This window comes from Diabrotica virgifera, chromosome 2 (genome assembly GCF_917563875.1).
Source record: "Diabrotica virgifera virgifera chromosome 2, PGI_DIABVI_V3a".
Classification (NCBI taxonomy): Eukaryota; Metazoa; Arthropoda; class Insecta; order Coleoptera; family Chrysomelidae; genus Diabrotica; species Diabrotica virgifera.
The window spans coordinates 125,397,460-125,418,117 of NC_065444.1; the positions used below are offsets into that span (position 1 = coordinate 125,397,460).

At 34.5% G+C, this 20,658-nt stretch overlaps 1 protein-coding gene across 1 annotated transcript in view; it reads left to right on the forward strand.

The window, feature by feature from the left end:
- The window catches only part of LOC114324638 (formin-like protein), a 384,693-nt gene that overhangs the window by 317,350 nt on the left and 46,685 nt on the right, over positions 1 to 20,658 (forward strand). Inside the window, exons 6-9 of the mRNA XM_028272506.2 lie at positions 2,111 to 2,359; positions 5,370 to 5,630; positions 9,768 to 10,017; positions 11,654 to 12,014. Coding sequence (XP_028128307.1) covers positions 2,111 to 2,359; positions 5,370 to 5,630; positions 9,768 to 10,017; positions 11,654 to 12,014 — 1,121 coding nt within the window. The remainder of the gene's footprint in view (positions 1 to 2,110; positions 2,360 to 5,369; positions 5,631 to 9,767; positions 10,018 to 11,653; positions 12,015 to 20,658) is intronic.

The window sequence follows — 20,658 nt, forward strand, 5'->3', positions numbered from 1 at the left end:
TGTCCATAGTATCGTACACAAACTAGGCAGCAAACGCAAACCTGTATAATGAAACTTTGAACAAGCTGAAGCGAAGACGATAAACTACCCCAGATAACCTAAATAACACTCGAAAATAATACTTCAATCATCCAAGACAGCTATAGTTCACCCTGGCCTAGCTCAGTCTCCCAAGGTGTGTGTTCGCCTTGTCCTAATCTTAAACATGAACTATGAAAATTCAGAATGGAAGCAAACAAAACAATATTTTAACTAATCATGTTTATAGTTCAATAAAGATATAATAAAAATGTGATTTATTAAATGCATTAACACATATAATATACAGCAAATATGATATATTTGTTAATGCATTTAATAAGTCACATTTTTATTATATCTTTATTGAACAATAAACATGATTAGTTAAAATATTGTTTTGTTTGCTTCCATTCTGAATTTTCATAGTTCATGTTTAAGATTAGGACAAGGCGAACACACACCTTGGGAGACTGAGCTAGGCCAGGTTGAACGATAGCTGTCTTGGATGATTGAAGTATTATTTTCGAGTGTTATTCCGGTTATCTGGGGTAGTTTATCGTCTTCGCTTCAGCTTGTTCAAGGTTTCACTATACAGGTTTGCGTTTGCTGCCTAGTTTGCCATTCAACCTCTTGCCAAAAACTCACAATTTTTAGATTATACTTATGGCGTTTGGTTCGATGGTAACTTCTTGATGCCGAATGGTACAGCTGTTGACTTCTCTTGACCTGGGCTCGATGGTAGACCTCAGGTCAGTGCAGCTCTAGATCACTGGTGGTGTTGGTCGCTGCAGTCTAGTTGCGATGCATCCATGATGTACTGCCTTGTAGTTCCATCACCAGTGGGGATGGCTTGAAGCTCCCGAAGGGAGAAAGGTTGATTTTATTCCCAAAAACTAGAAGATAAAACACATATCAAACATCAAGAAGTAAAAACCAAAATGTACCTTTGCCAAATAATCCAAAAACTAGCAATTGGCAAAGAAATAAAATAAAATTAATAGTGAGGACTACTAGTTAAATTATTTGATTACTAAACGCATATTAATAGATGAAATCAAATATAGAAACCAAGCACATGGTTGGACATTTGGAGGTTAGAGAAAAACATACATATTATAAAAACTATTATATGTAGAAATGTAATTACAAGAAAAAAATAATGAATTTTCTTACCCCAAGAGAATATGAATGTCTGGAAATAAATAAAGCCATTATACAAATTTCATACCTTTTTAAGGAATTAGTCTTCCCTTCCAATTTCAGTTTATGTCAGCGAGCGGGGATGAGGTGTCACTGTCATGACAGCGCAACGTAGGAGATGGCAGGCATGTTCCGTATTAAGACAGATACTTACAGAGTAAGAATATATGAAGTTGTTCAGTATGATGACTTACATGTTAGATGAAAAGAGATATAGTAAATAGAGGATAACAAAAGAGAGCGCCAACGACTTTTTAACGGAGAAAACAGGTAAAACAAATATAAGAAGATTATTACCAATGAAATATTAAAGGAAATAAGGTAAAATAATTATTTAAAAATAAAATAGCAAAGATGTGACGTTTGTAACGTTACAAAGCTCCATCAATAAATAAAACGAAAACATTCAGGAAAACTCTTGCGTGGTATGTTTCTTCTGCACGAAAATGCTCGGTCTAAATTTGCCAAAGTCGTGAAAGAAAACCTAAAACGAAAGAAATGGAGGATATTAGAGCATAATATACCTTTTAATCCCGATTTATCTCCTTGCGATTTTCGTATCTTTGAGCCACTGAAAAAGGCCGTAAAATGTAGATAATCGTTTTCAGTCGAACAAAGAAGTTACAAAATGCCTTAAAAGAATTTTTCAATCAACAAGAATTCTTCAAGCAAGGTATACATCTGTTGGTGAAAGGTGAAACAATGAGACATGTGCTTAAATTGTAATGGTAATTATTTCTAGATATATTTGCCAACAAAGTTTTTCTGGACCAAAGATTTGTTTCATTTGAACAAGCCTCATATGTACAGTATTGTTTGCATTCACTATTATAACTACAATACTCTCACTAGTTTATCTTTGGTATTCATATTTTTGTTTGTTTTTCAGTATGGTTTCAACATGGTTATCCAACATCGAGAAGCCATCAATTGCATATCATTAAGTCTTATTCACAAAAGTTTACGTACTAAAGCCTTAGTTTTAGAGCTCCTAGCTGCCATTTGTCTTGTAAAGGGTGGTCACGAGATAATCCTATCCGCGTTCGATAATTTTAAAGAAGTTTGCCATGAGAGATACAGGTTTCAAACTCTTATGGATTACTTTTTGAACTTCGAGGCCTTCCACATCGAATTTATGGTAAGTAAAATTGTTTTATAATTAATATATTAGGTCGTAGAAGTGGTGTACGCATGTATAGAATATACACTTGTTAGTGAACAGCCGTAGCGCCGCGGCATGACAACTGGTCTCATAAGCCAGAGCGCCTGGGTTCGAGCCCCAGCACAGACAATCCATTTTTCATTTCTAAAAATGATACGAGCTGTTCACCGTGCCTCGGAGAGTACGTTAAGCCGTTGGTCCCTCTGGGCTAGTGTAACATCGACACTAGTTACTTGAAACACGGTTAAAGATGTAAATGGCACCGGAACCTCTCCGAAAGGATCTCCCCGGCAAAATGCCATACGATATTATTATTATTTATTATACACTTGTTGGACACAAACCGACCAAACTGTATATGGCTCATCCTGAAGAAATGTTTCCCACCTAAAAACAACTTTTTTCAGGGGAGACAAAAATATATTTTTTAGATCATTTAACTGTAAGATTTAAACGGTAACTACTAAAATTCATAAATTAGAAACGAAGAATATGGATAATAGGCCTGGATCCCGCGTACCAAAAAAAAGTTTATTAATAACAAGCTGAAAATTTGTTAATAGCTTAACGGTGTCTAGTCGGACAAACTTTGATGTACGGCAACACTGGAACAGGGGAAGTTTTAATTGTGGAACAGGTTAAAAATTTGGAACGTCAGACTAAGAAAACGTCCCATGTATTTTGTCGAACAGAATTTCCTATTGATTTGACTGCTATTTACCACCAACATAATTCCAGTCATTTGACATGTTCTACGTGTCGGACTTATTAAAATGCCCAACATATTTTTCGGACAAACATTTTTTCATATATTATAATTTAAAGTTTGCCATTGAATAAACTTAAAAACAACCTGCTAGTTTTCACAACAATAAACTTGTCAGGATGGCACTTTCCATAATTAAAATCACGTTCCACAATTAAATTTCCCCTGTTCCAGTGTTCCTGTACATCAAAGTTTGTCCGACTAGACACCGTTAAGCTATTAACAAATTTTCAGCTTGCTATTAATCAACTTTTTTTTGGTATGCGGGATCCAGGTCTATAAGTGAATGTTTCTAATTGTGTAAGAGGCAAAACAAAAAAAAACAATGATATCTGATTTAACAAAGAAAAAAGATCAAAATTTTGAGTTATGTCAAAAATACCTAAGACACTTCTCGAAATACAACCAGAAATACAACAATACAATAGGTTTTTGTGTTAAATAACAACAAGTTCACGTCCAATTTCAGAGCATAATTGAAAAGTGTCATTGTTCCGGAATAAAAGTATTCATTTTACCGCCAAAGGAATAATGACACTACCATCTTTCACTTTCAACACTACCGTAAATAACATCTTTCGAAGTTAAAAGTAAACATGTATGTTACTGTATGTAACATTTTTCTTGATAAAAGTATATTTGGAGTCAATTTAAGAAGATAACTCCATTTATGCATTTTTTGAGTTGTGTCACTTTTCTTCCGGATGAACGATAATATGTTTTTTCATTATGATAATTGTTGACTAAGATTTAGCAGACCTCTAATTTTAATAACTTTTTGGAATAACTACAGTCAGTATAAAAATACTAATAGTACGAGATCCCACTGCAGAATCACAACTTTCATAAGTTAGTTAATTAAAATCACATTTTTATGTAAACTTCAGAATAGAAGAGAATACATTGATAATAGGTTTGCCAGTCAAAAAGTGGCTGCAAATAGTTTTAATTAAATTATTAGTAATTCATTTTGGAAACAAAATATTGTTCATGTTGAAGGTGCATGTTTTTTTATATCAAAGTAAAGCTAACTTTTTTTCGAAATACGATGATATATCAACGCTGCTGATATGTCAACGGCCAGCTTTAATTTGCAAAATAGCTTTAATTTGATGTAAAAAACATGCATATACGTCATGAACGAATTTTTTTATGAATTACTATTAATTTATTTAACACTATTTGTGGCCACTGTTTGACTGGTAACCTATTATCAATACATTCTTCTATTCTTAAGTTTATATAAAAATGTGATTTTAATTAACTAATTTATGAACGTAGTGATTTAGCTTGCTTGATTTGTGTTACTGGGTAATAAAAAATTCTTCTAATAATTTAAATGTGTCAAGAATATCCGCCATAAATATCCATTTGTGGCGGATATTCTTTAGTTGGGGTTGGTTGATTTCATGTAATCGAATGAACTATCTTTCAGTAAAGTCGTCCCAGGAACGCAACTCATAAATATTGGCAATATCATTTTAAAGTCTTCTACTTTAAAATGTATATGTCTGAATTGCCGATATAAATGAGTCAGATTAAATAAATAATTTTTTTACTAAGTAACAACATTTTTGTTTATTTATTAATAATTTTTGTATTTTGACCACGGCATCCGATTTGGACGTCGAAACGTTAATAAAATCATTTTTTAAATAAAATTGTGGCTTTTTTCACATTAAAAATAGTTAATTACAAAAATGCCACAAGAAAATAGCTTCAGAACAACATTTAAATTAATATAGATGATTGAAAAAAAAAAACAAAATAAAAACTGAAAAAGGGAACAAATGATATAAAGAGTGGACTGAGGATCTTGATTTTTGTTTAGGAAAAGTCTCCTTTGCTTCATAAGCTCTAAGATTTCGTCTGCCATTAAACATTTTCTTTTAAGTTTGTGTTTCATGTTTAGATTTTTTTGCCGATCTCAGCTATGGATATGTTAGTTCAACATTTTCTTCGTTGGGATGTAGGTTTCCATTGAGCATTTTTGTAACTGCAACTACTGTCAAGGTTGTTTAATATGGACCTAGACTACACCATTCATTCATTACACCAAGTCCATACTTACTTACACAATAGTAAATACATAATATGAGTGATATTTCCAAATTAATCACTTTATTTTGATATTTAGTTTAACATAATACATTTTATGCAAGTAATGATTACTGATAAAATTTGCTTAGTATTGAATACTTTAAAAGTTTTTGTTTTTAGGTGGCGTGTATGCAATTTGTAAATATTATAGTACATTCGGTAGAAGACATGAATTTCAGGGTCCATCTCCAATATGAATTTACTGCCTTAGGACTTGATAATTATCTCGAAAAGTTGCGGTTCACCGAAAGCGAAGAATTGCAGGTTCAAATCTCCGCTTTTTTGGACAACGTTTTTGATGTTGCTGCCCTGATGGAAGACAGTGAAACCAAAACAGCCGCACTAGAAAAAGTTGGCGAATTAGAAGACGAAGTGGCTCAGGTAAGACCTAGAATATTTAAGTCCTTTTATCAACATTATTACTATTATCTAATATCTACTCACGGACAAGAATGTTGCATATTTTGAAATTATGTAAAGTGAAATTTTTTGCTACCCCCCAGTGTAGTAGGAATTTTTCCGAAGATTTCTTTTCCGAATGTGATGTTTTAAAGTGTCATGTAAATGCTCAATCAGATTTAAATCTGATATGAGCTATATGGTGGCCAATATAATTTTTAAACTGAATCTCATCAAGGTAAGTACTCACGATTCTAATAGTGTGTTATCGTGTATTAGCATGAATCTGTCATATCCAATATGGTTGGCAAATGGCAAGACATGATCTTCTAAAATGGCTTTAATGTACATTTGTACATGTCAGCTGTGATTCGCTCAATCATCTCCACAGGTTCGGTATGTCCTTTCCAAGAAATTCTGACCACCAAAATTAACGCTCTGTATGAGGTTACAACTGACATATCGTTCACCATATGAAAGCACGATTGACAAAACTTCGTCTACAGAAGAGTTGGCGAGCGGTGTGCCAGTTGTAACCTCATACAGAGCGTTAGTTTTGGTGGCGGCATAGTGCTATGGAATGGTATTTCTTGGGAAAGTCATACCTAACTTGTGGAGGTGATTTTGTGAATGACAGCTGACATGTACATTAAAAACAATTAGAAGGTCATGTTTTGCCATTTGCCAGTCATCTTCATGTCGCACGCCCTTATGTCGCTAGGATAGTGAATACTTACCTTGATTAGATTGAATTTAAAAATATATTGGCCTCCATATAACTCATATCAGATTTAAATCCGATCAGGCCATTTATGTGCCATTTTAAAACATCGCATTCGGAAAAATAATCCTAAACCTGTAACACAGGGAGCGCTAAGGAGTAAAGTACAAAAAATTTTACTTCACATAATTTAGAATATGCAATATTTTTGTCCGTGATTGTATAGTAATTTTGTTGTATTTGTAGCTTTCTTACAATGGTTATTGAAATTATTTTTTTTGCTACTTTACCACCAGTTTCTCTTTTTTTCATTTTTTTTTTATTAATTTGATCTAATCTTCTTTTGAATGTTTTTTAACGTGATCTAGCATTCCGATTCTTAGCTTCCAATTCTTAGCTTCCAAACGGACTTCCGTTGAAGCTAGTAAATTAACATTATATCACTTGGTTAGATCTTTTTGCTTTCACAATATATTCATTAAGGCCATCGGTACATAATTGGCAAATATTTTACGGCTATCCCTACTTTTTCTGTCTTTACACGGCAAATTCCGTGTAGTAAAATTCTCACTGGTATGGATATGTAAACTTTACTTGACAATATGTCATCATTAACTTTAAAGATGGCTTTTGAATGTTCTTGGATAACTGTTACTTAATATATAATATGATATAATGTGAATATTATGATAATTAATATGATAATTTTTTCACTTTCTAACTATGTATTCAGTGATTGTAATAATTTATCTACTCTACAACAAAAACTAATAATCAATCGAGAAAAGAGGAAAAGTAATAAAGTGATTTTTTAATAATATATTGTTACTATGAAACGCTTACAATTTTGAACATTTTTAACAACAAAATACTTGGATCACTGAATATATCCTGGTGTATTCTCTGCTTTGGATCTTCCATAAATAACTTTTCATTAAGTTCACGTCTTAAATCAATTATTTATCAAATACACTATAGTAGGGGAGGAAAGTATGCTATATTTGCAGTTACTAGAGCGTTATGGGGACCTATTGGGTTGTGAAGATTAGGTCCTAAAACAAAAAAAACTTAAGTAAAGTTTTCCATTTAAGTGGGGACTTTCCATCTTTTAATTTAGTTTTCAATTTCCAACAATCGTTTTTTCCATAATTATAGCGCCATCTATCCATAATTCGAAAAAATGTTTCGTATAAAAGTTATCTACTTATTTGTATGTAAGGAATCCAAATCTGCAATAAAAAATGGGGTTCCTATTTAATATTTTAAAGTAACCCCCCACTCTCCTTCTGTGTGGGGTCGTGTTTGGTGCCATTCGATAGATTTTTCAAAAATATTGCGTACATGTATTTTGCAGTTTTTCGATCTGATGTTTATTTCGCGAAATATCGCGTGGTTCCTATTTAAAATTTTTAATTTACCCCCCACCCCTCTCCGTGGTGGATCCTGTTTGGTATCATTCAATAGATTTAAAAAAAAATACTAAAACGTGTTTTTTAGTTTTTAGATCTGACGTTCATTTCTCGAAATATTCGCTTTTTTCTTGTGAAACTTTGTGACTCACCCATTTCCTTACGTCCCGCTTATCCCGCCAGATTTTTGAAATATACACTGTTCTGTATGTACTTAACTTACCTTATCTTAATATGACGATTTCGAGATTTTTTAAGGATAGATTATTTTTTTGGACCACCCTTAACGAACTCCCCTGCGTTAAGATCCAATATATGGTAGGGGTACATTTACAGGCTACAATGTTTCTCCCCATGTCATAATCTGACGCGCTCGAGTAACTGCAAAAATCCCCGCTTGGGCTCCCCTACCACTATCAATATTATTTAATCAACAACTCAAAATATTCCCGATTCCATGTCAAATATTTAAAATTGTCACTGTCTGACTGACAATATGCTGACAATATTCTATTCGACTGGGTGCGTATATGTCAAAGATAGATTTGGAAAATACTACCACGGACATTGTGTTCATTTTTTTCGAATCCTGAAAAAACCCATAAATATTTTTGAAAAATTTAAACGCAGAATGAAAGACTAAATTATTACCGAGGGCCGAAAGTCCCTTAGAATAAATAAAAAGTTTATTTTGAATGAGATATTTGAAATTAAAAATCACACTAAATTTTTTCTTAGTTTTTCACCCCTGTAACTTATTAAAATAAACATTATAGAAGTTCTAAGGGACTTTCGGCCCTCGCTAATAACGTAATCTTTCATTCTGCGTTTAAATTTTTTAAAAATACTTATTAGTTTTCTCAGGATTCGAAAAAAAATGAATCCTATTTGAATAACATTGGAGCAGAAACTACGTACCCATCCCCTTAACAATTTTCTTCCTCAAAATGTTGGTTTTATTCTATAAAAACTTCTCACCTCAACCCTCAATTCATCTTTAATATTACGTGAAAAAATCTTTTTTCTGTTTTTGTGTACAGCTAAAAAAGTTCAGTTCATAATCTATATAATCACCACATCATCTTGCTTGCTGCATCGAGACAATGTTCCTAATATATTTCGTAACAATATAATGCTGCATTGTTAATTTTTCCCCTAACTTGAGTTTGGCCAATAATATCAATTATTATTATTAAAGACAGCTTATGTTTCATTTAGGTCCAATTTTATAATAAAGTTAAAGGAGACCTTAGATTAAAGGAGGCTTTATCAATGCATAATCAATTAGTTAAAGCCTCCTTTAATTTAAAGTCCCCTTTTTTTATTATGAAATCATGCGTTAGATTGAGAGATGATCCTCTATCCCCATACGTTCGTTTCGGTCTCTAAGTGGGGCTAGATGAATATCTCTAAATCGAAACGAAAAGCTGTTTATTTAAGCAGGATTATAAAAATAATTCTCGTATCGGACACTGTAGCGACATCTATGAAAGAAATGAGAAGAAAAAAAAAACAATAAATCTGAACATTTTCGTGGAACCACTTTCTGGTAACATCCTTAATAGCTGCCTTTTACAATTTATAAGGCAAGGAGATGACGAATATAGAAGACGAAAAGGACTCTACAATATGCAGTCACATTCCGTCTATTCGTCTAGGAAAAATTCCAAGGAAAGTTGATTCCGTTTACTCAAAATATGAGTAAAATTATTAAAACTTAAAGACAGCGTATGTTTCATTTAGGTTCTGAAATGATCTACTATCCCTCCGAACTTGCGTTGGAATTTTTCCTAGACGAATAGACGGAATGTGACATGTGACTGCATATTGTAGAATCACTTTCGTCTTCTTTATTCATCGCCCCCTTGCCTTATAAATTGTAAAAGGCAGATATTAAGGATGTTACCAGAGAGTGGTTCCACGAGAATTTTCAGGTTTATTGTTTACATCTGGGACTTCTCATTTCCTTAATATTAATTATGTTTTTAGTTACACGAGCGGCTTCAAGATATTGAACATAGGGCCTTAGAAAACATTGCTAGTCTGGAAACAGAATTGATTCAAGTGAGGCAAGAGAGAGACGAACTAGTCGAAGTGAAAAAGAAAGCGGATGAAGAAGTGTCGACACTTAGGAGGGTGGTACAACATCATGAACAAGAATCGAAGAATAGACAGTCGATGTTTGAATCCAAAATGGCAGAGCTTGAAACTATGGGCAGTATACCTAGGGGTACATCAAGTAAGCTATTATATGTGTATATTTTGTGCTTTCTTTCTTTATAACAGAGCTCCACTTTGTAGCTTATTGTGTCCCACTCACACGCTTAAAGTTATAAGATTACTATTAATGAATTAATTGTTTTGCCACTTGGTAGTTTATTCTCAACAATGTATTTCATAACTCAGGTGCCAAAAATAAATCCATGGGTATTTTTTGGCAAAGAAAGAAAACGTTGGAAAATTTAACTTTAAATCAGGTATAGATGTAAAAGTATATGTTCAAATAAAATATTTTTTACAGATTATCCAAAAAAAAATCATTAATTTATAGATACACGCCAAATCTCGAAAAAGGAAGAATATTCAAAACTTTCTGAAATTAAAACAAAAACATTGATAATAAATTATTATCTAGTGTTTCCCCCTCAGGTCCTTATAACAGCCTCTAGACGTCTCGGCATGGAGGTAGTTAACCTTTGGATAAATATCAAATTGATCCAGTTGGTCCCATATTTCCTGAAGAGCTGCTGCAAGTTCAGCCAAGTTGTTTAGACGAGGTACTCGTGCTCGAATACGTCTTCCCATCATATCCCATAGATATTCTATGGGACTGAGATCGGGACTGAAAACTGGCCAGTTCAGACGGATAATTCCCACCCCCTCTATATATTGGTTGAAGATTCCACCACGGTGAGGACGCGCGTTATCGTCCATAAAAATAAAATTAGGTCCAATGAAAGGAGTAAAAGGTACCACATGCTGATCTAAAATACTTGTTAAGTATCTTGCAACCGTCATAGAACCTCTATCTCTATCCACAATAACTAAATCAGTATGGGCTTCTGAACTTATATCAGCCTAAACCATAATTGAGCCCCCTCCTCGATAACTTATTCTTTCCGCAATATTGCATTGAAAATATCGCTCTCCTTGTCTTCTCCAAAGCCTTTCTTGACCGTCTGGTCAAGACAAAATCTGGACTGATCTGAGAACAATACATTGCTTTAAAGGCAAAGCGAGCTCTGCGATGTTATGTGGATAGTAGAGGAGACGAGGTCTTCTGAATAATAAATTACCATCTACAAGTCGTCGACGAACTGTCATCTGCTTACATCCACATTTATTACTTCGCTCAAACGATTTGCCAGTTCAACTGAAGTTAGATGCCGATTTCTCAAACATGATAGACCAGAAATCGATCATCTCGTTCGGATATTGCCCTTCTACGACCTAATCCTGGTGGAGAAAACCATTATTTTATTTTTCATATACGAGGCTACATCTAAATTTACATACGTAATATTTAATGTCTCTAAAATTATACAACTTTAAATAAATAAGAAATAAGGAATGGACCATTTTTTTGCACCTGATAGTACGTTTTTATTAGATAGTACCTTATTAGACGAGATAATTATACGATAATCTTATTAGTCTTACATTTTAATTCTTTTGAAATTTTGTTTCCGCTTTATTTCAAGTTTGTACTACATAAAATCCTAAAATACATTTATTTGTATGAGGTATATCCTTCAAAATAACAACAATATTTTTGCCATTTATGTATTTAGGTACTACACTACAATTATTGCCTTGTGGTTCATCAGAATTATAATTTGGTTTTATAATTAAACTTATTTAACAATTTATTTTAGTGCCTGGCATCGCCGATCTTGCCAAACAGCAATCACAAGAGCCTGCAAAGGTTCCTGTTCCTCCACCTTGTCCACCCCCATGTCCACCTCCCGCTGCTCCTGCTGCTCCACCACCACCACCATGTCCGCCCCCGCCACCGTTAAGATCCGGAGGAGGTCCCAATATTCCGCCACCACCTGCTGGTTTTATGCAGGCTCCGGATGGAGCGATGACCATCAAAAGGAAAGTTCAGACCAAATACAAGCTACCGACTATCAATTGGATAGCCCTGAAACCAAATCAAGTCAGAGGGACAATATTTAATGAATTGGATGATGATAAACTCCATGCTTGTATTGACTTTAATGACTTTGAGGAGAGGTAAATTATTGCATTTCCTTTTTATGATCTTGTTGATATTGTAAATGTAAGCTATTATAATTATCTTGGTACTTGGGGTTGTTATCCCCGATGATGGGGTTGATTAAGTTGAAAACACTATTTACCAGACATATATTTATTTGGAACACTAAATACTCCAGTAACTAGTTGGTGGACAAAGTCTATGATCTAACCCCGGCGATGTCTGAATAATGAATCAATCCCTTCTTTACTTTCTCCGTATCTATAAATAAATCGTAATTGTTTTGTTATGATTGACGACACCCGAATGTGACCGTGAATTACTAATAATATTAGAATCGCTGACTTTGGAGTTTTCAAAACGAGTGGACTACATTGCAACATCAATGTCACCTATTTATGTAATGTAAACAATGCATGTAGACAATGTTTGTTTAAGACTTTTAAAAATTAAATCGATATGGATTACTCCTATTTTTTGATGCTCATATAAATCCCGTACATAATCACTACCACTTCCACATATTGCCATTAAAATTATTACCACAGTTCCACCGGTTCATAATGCTTTATTTACATCACATAAGTATGTCGTACACTACATTGTTTATTATTAACTTTCTTAAATCGCACCACATAATGCTGTCATACTGATCATTATCAGTGGCATCACAGCTCGTTATGAATCAAAGCCTTCTTCAGATGAATCTTCGTTTCACTCTTGTCTCTAGCAACTCTTCTCCATGCTCTAACTCCAATAGATCTTATATTATTCTCTAGGTTGTCTTGATATCTAAGTCTCGGTCTTCGTCTGGATGGTTATCCCATCCGCTCCCCATCCCATTCAGTCAAAAACTGTTGTGATTGTTGCACCTTCCCCTCGTCTGATTACATGCCTTATCCATATAAGACGTGCTACCTTAAGGGCACACAGTAACGATCAACAGGTAGCAACAAACGCGGTCAAACATTGCGAAAGTTCTGCGAACTTTCAAAAGTGAGGCAACAGTGCGTCGGTAATTCGACACTGACAGTGACGTTTATACTATCAAAAACAATAATTTTTATACACATAGGCGCGAAATGTTGCCAAGTCAGCGACGTTCGATTTCTTGTTATAGAAAAAGCGATTTTTAGTAGTTCCAATGTGACACAAAATCTAGGCACGGGATAAAAAAGTTTATTTGAAGAAAATGTATTTTTTTGTCTTTCTTAATGGCGGTACAGGCTCCTTTTTTCAATATTTTATTTAGTTATTAGGTAATTTCGACATACTAACATATTTCTGAAATTGGGCTCGGTACCGCCATTCTTTATTATATTACGAATATGTGTGCCAAATATCTCGACAAAATATTCAAAATTAGAGCCGCCATCTTGGAACGCGTTTGTTGCTACCTTTTGATCGCTACTGTTTGCTCTTAATGAATTTTACAACCTCAGGTTCCCCGAAATTTCTATACAACTTAAAGTTGTAAATTATATTTATATGTATTTCTATACAAAATAGATTATTTTTAAGATTTTTTCGCTAAATACGTTTAAGCAGTTCGTGGTCCTTCTGTGTAATTGACCACTTTTCTGCTCCATATGTTAGCACTGTTCTTATTAGTATCTTATAGATGAGCAAATCGTCAATTATTCTTATTCTAGGTGTCTGATTGCTTGACCTAGTACAACACATAATATATTTTGTGTTTTGGACATCTTTATTTAGTCCCATTCTGTGTGCTGATGCTCTTAACGACCAAAATGCATGGGCCAGAGAGTGTATGGCCCTAGATGACGATGTCATCTGCATATCCGAAAATTGGCACATCTTTGTTAAATATATTGACACATATTTGTGTTAGGTTGGGACCGGTAGCAGTATTTGTATATGTTGGGAAGCAGTATTTGGAATTACAACATAGCTAGGAGAAGTTTATATGTATTAACCGAGTCGTATGCTGCTTTGAAATTAATGAATATGTGGTGGATGTCGACGCCGAACTCTAGGGGTTTTTCAAGAATCTGCCTCAATGTAAAGATTTGGTCCGTTGTTGATTTATTAGGTTGGAAGCGGCAATGATATCCTGTATCTATTCGCTATGCTTAGGGGAGCATTCTTTTGTACAATACGTTGGACAATACTTTATATGCTATATTGAGTAGAGTGATGCCTCTATAATTATAGCACTCTATCACGTCTCCCTTTTTGTGAACTGGAGACAATATGCAATATGCTTAATTTCCAATATGCGGGTGTTTCTTTTTGTTGGTCTCGGTGTCGGAAATGGTGTCCGTTTTCTAACGTTTGTTCTGCATATTTTATTTTCATGCAAGCAAATTTTTTTTATTCATTTCATCAACATCGAATCATTACTATACTCAAAGAACGAAATAGTTGGAAGTGAATTGTTGCATGAAATGTTACTTATTGCTTACTAAACTAATAATATAACTTAAAATTAAAGAATTATACACGTAAAATTATAGTATAATTTTACACGCCACTGAAATTACTCATCTTTCTCCTCAAATTCCGTAATAATCCACAAACTTCGAAGTGAATCACTGACAACTATTTCGTTCTCTAGGAGGATATAACTGAACCACTGAACTAACTAGATGAGAATGAAATACATTTTAACTGGGTACTTATGGTAGTACCTTAATCAAAAAAATACCTTTGTATAAATACCAATCAGATGCATAATGTTTTTATTTTAAACTGTATTCACATTAGGTGCGTTCGCGGGTACAGTTGACAAATTGTCGCCGACAATTTCTAACCTCATTTAATAAAAATAATATCGTTAATAGATACATAAACAAGGTATATTTACTTTTAATTAATATTAATAACTAATTATTAAATTATAATATTAAAATATACCTTGTATATTTATCTATTAACGATATTAATTATATCATTTTAAAGTGCGCATGCGTTTTGCTGCTAATTTGTCGCCGACTAGTCCTCGACAGGCTCCCGCGAACGCACCTAATGTCTCAATTTAAACCATGTGCTTGCCCGTCATTTTTCTTATATCTTACATTAAAACAGGTTTTCTGTCTTACAATACGAATAAACTTAACCTATTGATTCTTTACAGACATTTTATTATGTACAGCTCTGGTCGTTGAATAGTTTACACTTTCAATTTTACATTGTAATACTGTAAAATCGCAGTGTCGAACAGATTTGCTATATTTATGTCAAAGTGTTTGTCAAAAAATTCGCGCGTATTGAAAAATAAAATAAAACACGTCCAAAACTGGATATTTTTAACTCAGAATTTCTTATTTTTTTTATCATTAAAGACTCATTCCATTTTACACAAAAAACCTTTTTCTATAATTTCCATTTTGTTACATTTTATAAAATAGAATTTGGTTTATTTTGATTTTTTTAATTTTAATTTACCTATTCTGGGTTCGCCACTGCCAATTAACGTCATTTTGATGTAAAAAGTGCGTTTAAACGAGGTAAAAATTTAAAAAATCGGCTATTAAATATGTTGGGGACTTGGTCCCGCTATTGATTGCACAATGAATGTAATTAAAGCCAATATACTTTTCAATTTTTATTGTTGTAATAAAACTAACAATTACAACATAAACCAACAGAAAAGTCCCAGCGACCTGTTTTATAATTGACTGTTCTTCGCGACGTTCTAAAACAGAATGAATACAATAACTATGATCTTGACGTTCTACGCAGTTTAATAATTACGCACTATTTTCTCTGTTAGTAAAGTCAACATTTTTTAGGAACGATTCTTAACATATTCCCCCACCTTGAAATATTATTTCAATAAACATAAAGTTAAACAATTTATAAGACAAGTAAATCCTCAATTGGACAAACAAAAATGAATACATAACAATGATTACATATAAATGAGTACATAAAAATGAATACATAAAAATTAATACATAAAAAAGAATACATAAAAAAAAGAGTATATTTTCTTAAACATTGTCAATTGGTAAGGGACATAACTTTGAAATTGATCGCTTATATTCGCCATTTACAGTTTGAATACGCGCAACCCGCACTTTGTTATCAGGGCCGACATACACTTCCTGTACACGTCCCATCTTCCATTGACAAGGAGGAAGATTGTCTTCCTTCAGCACCACCAATTGTCCAACTTCTAAATTTGGTTTTTCAGTAAACCACTTAACTTTCTGCTGCATTTCGGTAATATAGTCCAAAGACCACCTCGTCCAGAAGTGCTGTTGAAGCATTTGCATATGTTGATACCTAGATAATCGATTTATAGGTATTTCTCGTACATCAGGATCCGGTAATGAGGTGAGTCGTCGTCCAATAAGGAAATGAGAGGGAGTAAGGGACTCAAAATCATCAGGACTTGAGGACAAAGGACATAAAGGTCTTGAGTTTAGGACAGCTTCTATTTGAACTAGAATGGTATAAAACTCCTCAAATGTAAGATTACCATTGCCCAAAATTCTTTTTAAGTGTTTTTTACAGGACTTTACCCCCGCCTCCCATAGACCACCAAAGTTTGGAGACTTGGCTGGAATGAAGTTCCAGTTAATACCTTCACTACTGACTGAATTTGTTAAAGACTGTGAATAAGACAATAAAAAATCTCCCAATAGTTTTAATTCGTTATTTGCCCCAACGAACTGGGTACCATTGTCGGACAAGACCTTTAATGGTTTACCCCTACGTGCAACAAATCTACGAAAGCACGCGATAAACGCCTCTTTTGTCAAGTCCGACACCAACTCAATATGAACTGCTTTAGTAGAGCAGCATACAAACAGACATACATAACATTTTGAAAGTATAGACTTTCTCCCATATTTATTTTTAATTTGGAATGGACCAGCATAGTCCATCCCCGTTACATAAAATGGAGGTGATGGCGTTACCCGATCTTTAGGTAAAGGAGCCATTATCTGAGACAGTGGAACTGGCCGGGCCTTGAAGCACTGCACACACCTATGAATGGCATATCGTACCAAATTCCTACCACCAATTATCCAGAACTGTTCACGGATTGAACTCAAAACCGCCTGAGGACCAGCATGTAACAGACGTTCATGTTCCCATTCAACCAACAACTTTGTTAATGTATGCTTAGAGCTTAATAGAGCTGGATGCTTCTTCGCATACTCCAAACTCGACAACTGTAGTCGACCCCCCACCCTGAGGATACCATTCGCATCAAGAAATGGACTTAACTTGTGTAGGGTATTATTAGACAACAATTGCCCTTTACTAGACAATTCTTTAATCTCTTGCGAAAATGATTCCTTTTGCGCCAACTTAACCAAAATATTCATAGCATGTGTTAACTCTGCAGGGGTTAAAACACCCAATACTGTCTCTTTATGTGAAAGTTTTGTAAAATATCTTAAACAATAAGCCAAAGACCTTTTTAATCTAATTATGTGACCGAATATATGAAATGGAAACTTATATATGTCCTTAGCATCTTGACAGGTTCCAACATGCACTCTAGTCTCGGGCATATCACTAATTGGTTCAGGAACGGACATAGGCCATTTTTGCTCATCCAACATTAACCAATCTGGGCCATACCACCATCTTTGACACTCCATCAGTTTTGATGGAAAAATACCTCGAGATATGATATCTGCAGGGTTTTGATCCGTCCTAACATGTCTCCACTCTTTTGGGTCCGTTAATTCCTGAATTTGGCTTACACGATTTCCCACAAATACCTGAACATCACTAGGTGACATTTTCAACCAACTCAACACCACAGTAGAATCACACCAAAAGACTGTTTTTCTAAAGTTTATAGTCATTGCTTGTTTTGCCTTAGCTACCAGCTTACCTAATAACAGGGCTCCACATAGTTCCAGTCTAGGAATAGTTAATCTTTTTAATGGTGCCACCCTTACCTTTGCACACAACAAATGTACTGAAGTATCTCCACATTTATTTACACTTCTCAAATAAACACAACAACCATAAGCATTTATAGAAGCGTCACAAAAGCCATGAATATCAACCACTGATACACCAGAACATACTACCTGCCTAGAAATTGCTAACTTATTTAATACAATGAAATCCGATTTTAATCTAGACCATTCACCATCCAACTCACAAGGTAATGACTCATCCCACTTCAAATCCAACTTCCACAGTTTTTGCAAAATAATTTTGGCTAGAACCACACTAGGTGCGACCAGCCCCAACGGGTCAAATATTTTCGATACATCCGACAGAATATTTCTTTTTGTGTGCCTTCCATCTTCAACTGAAAACTTAATTTCAAACAACAATTCATCTTGCTTAAATTTCCAATAGAGTCCCAACGTTTTGTTTTGTTCTTTCTCTCCAAAATGTACCTGATCAACCAAGACTGAACTGTCTAACTTCCGTTGCACTTCTTCATCATTTGATACCCACTTCCGTAATTCCATACCTCCAGCTTTTAGTATTGACACCATCTGGGTACATAATTCCAATAATTCCTCTGTTGTCTCTGCTCCTGTTAACACGTCATCAACATAAAAGTCTCTTAAAATTACTTCCGCTGCCTTAGGATACTCCCTTTGACCATCCATACCTAACTGTCGCAAACACCTGATTGCAAGATATGGAGCTGACCTCGTTCCATACGTTACCGTGTTCAAGGTATATTCTTCCAGCTGTTGACTAGGTGAAGTTCTCCAAAATATCTTCTGCAAACACCGTTGATTATGTGATACCCAAATCATTCGGTACATTTTTGCTACGTCTGCACACACCACCTTAGGATGTTGCCTAAATCTCAACAAAATCAACAAAAGATCTTCCTGAAGCTTTGGTCCAACATGCTGAATATCATTAAGAGACACGCCCGTATTTGTTTTCATTGAACCATTGAAGACAACTCGCAACTTAGTAGTGCTTGAATTTTCATTCAACACTCCATGATGAGGAAGGTAATAAGCTATTTCACTTTCTGAAGGTTCTGACACTGACATGTGACCCAGTGATATATATTCATTCATAAAGGAGCCATACATATCCTTCAGAACGACATTTTTCTCTAACCTTCTTTCCAACGCTAAAAATCTGTTCTTAGCTTCAAGTTTAGAATCCCCCAAATGCTCCAACTCTCCTTTAAATGGAATTCTAACGATAAATTTACCATCTTTTTCTCTCTTGGTATTTTCCACAAATATACTCTCACACTCTAATTCACCAACAGACAATGACTGCCTCTCTTGAGGAATTTCTTCCACGGCCCAAAATTTCTCCAACTGATTTTGAATGTCAACTACATTTAAATTACACATAGTTGAGTTATACGTCTGTGGATTCTGCATCGGTCCAGCCAGTATCCACCCCAGCAATGTCTTCTGCAACACAGGTTGAAACTCAGATAATTTAATCTGTCCCACACAAAGAAGACTATAAAACATCTCGGCACCTAGTAACATGTCCACTTTACCAGAAAATCCAAATCCAGGATCAGCTAGCGGTAAATGAGGGGGTATATTTAATTGAGATATATTTAGATTTTGACTAGGTATCAAACCACAGATCTTTGCCACAACCAAACATGAAATTGTTTTCTGAAAATTATTATGCAATGACTTAAATGAAACCATACATCTGCCACTAACACCAGAAGACTTTTGATTGATACCAAAAATTCTGATTGTGACTGTATCTTGTTGAAGTTCCAACTTACCAGCTAACTCAGAAGTAATCAGGTTTGGCTGACTCCCAGAATCCAATAAAACACGACATGTTTGCCATGAGCCATCCTTTGCCATCACCTGTACTAATGCGGTTGCTAATAGTATTTCTCCTGGTACCTCTATCCCATTATCCAAAACAACCGACCCAACATGCTGTGTAACCTCTAACGCCTGTGAAGAAGACGTACCAACTAGCAAACCACCACTATTACCAGCTTCTCCAGCTTTCGCTCCATCATATTCTTTGTTACCACCAGGTCGACCAACTTCCGTAGCTGTATTTGGTCTTACATCATAATGTAACATCGTGTTGTGTTTTTGTCCACATTTCCTACAGTTACCTGCTTTACAGTATTTACTTGTATGATTTGCCTTTTTTAAACAATTTAGACAAAGGCCCAACTTTTTTGCTTGTTCGTACCTCACAAAAGTTCTTAATTTCCCAAATTCCACGCAGTTATTAATGTAATGTTTATTTTTGCAATAATGACAAAACGGATCTTGACTTGTTACACTGAATGTATTAGTCTCTGTTAAGTTTGACTCTGTGTTCACAAATGATTTATGTCGTTGCCATTTATTATGTCCTCTGTTATTGTGGCTACCAGCGCTATGTTCCTTATTTTCCTTAACCTTTTTTGAATTCCTCTCAATATTCTTTAAAGTATCTACCCTTTCATTTAAAAACGTTTTGAATTCATCCAAAGTAGCCACTTTTCCCTTTGGCCGCTTTTCCTCCCAACATCTAAATGTAATGTCGTCAAATTTTTTTGTTAGGCAGTGTATAACTATTGGATCCCAATTTTCCACTGAAATGTCAAGCTTTTCCAACGTTAACAGGGTTTCTGTCATAGTATCCAACATATTTCTCAAATGATCAGCTGACTCCTTTACCATATTTGGAAACAACAACAACGCATCTAAATGATAATCAACCAACATGGGAGTATCGTCATACCTGTCACACAAAAGTTTC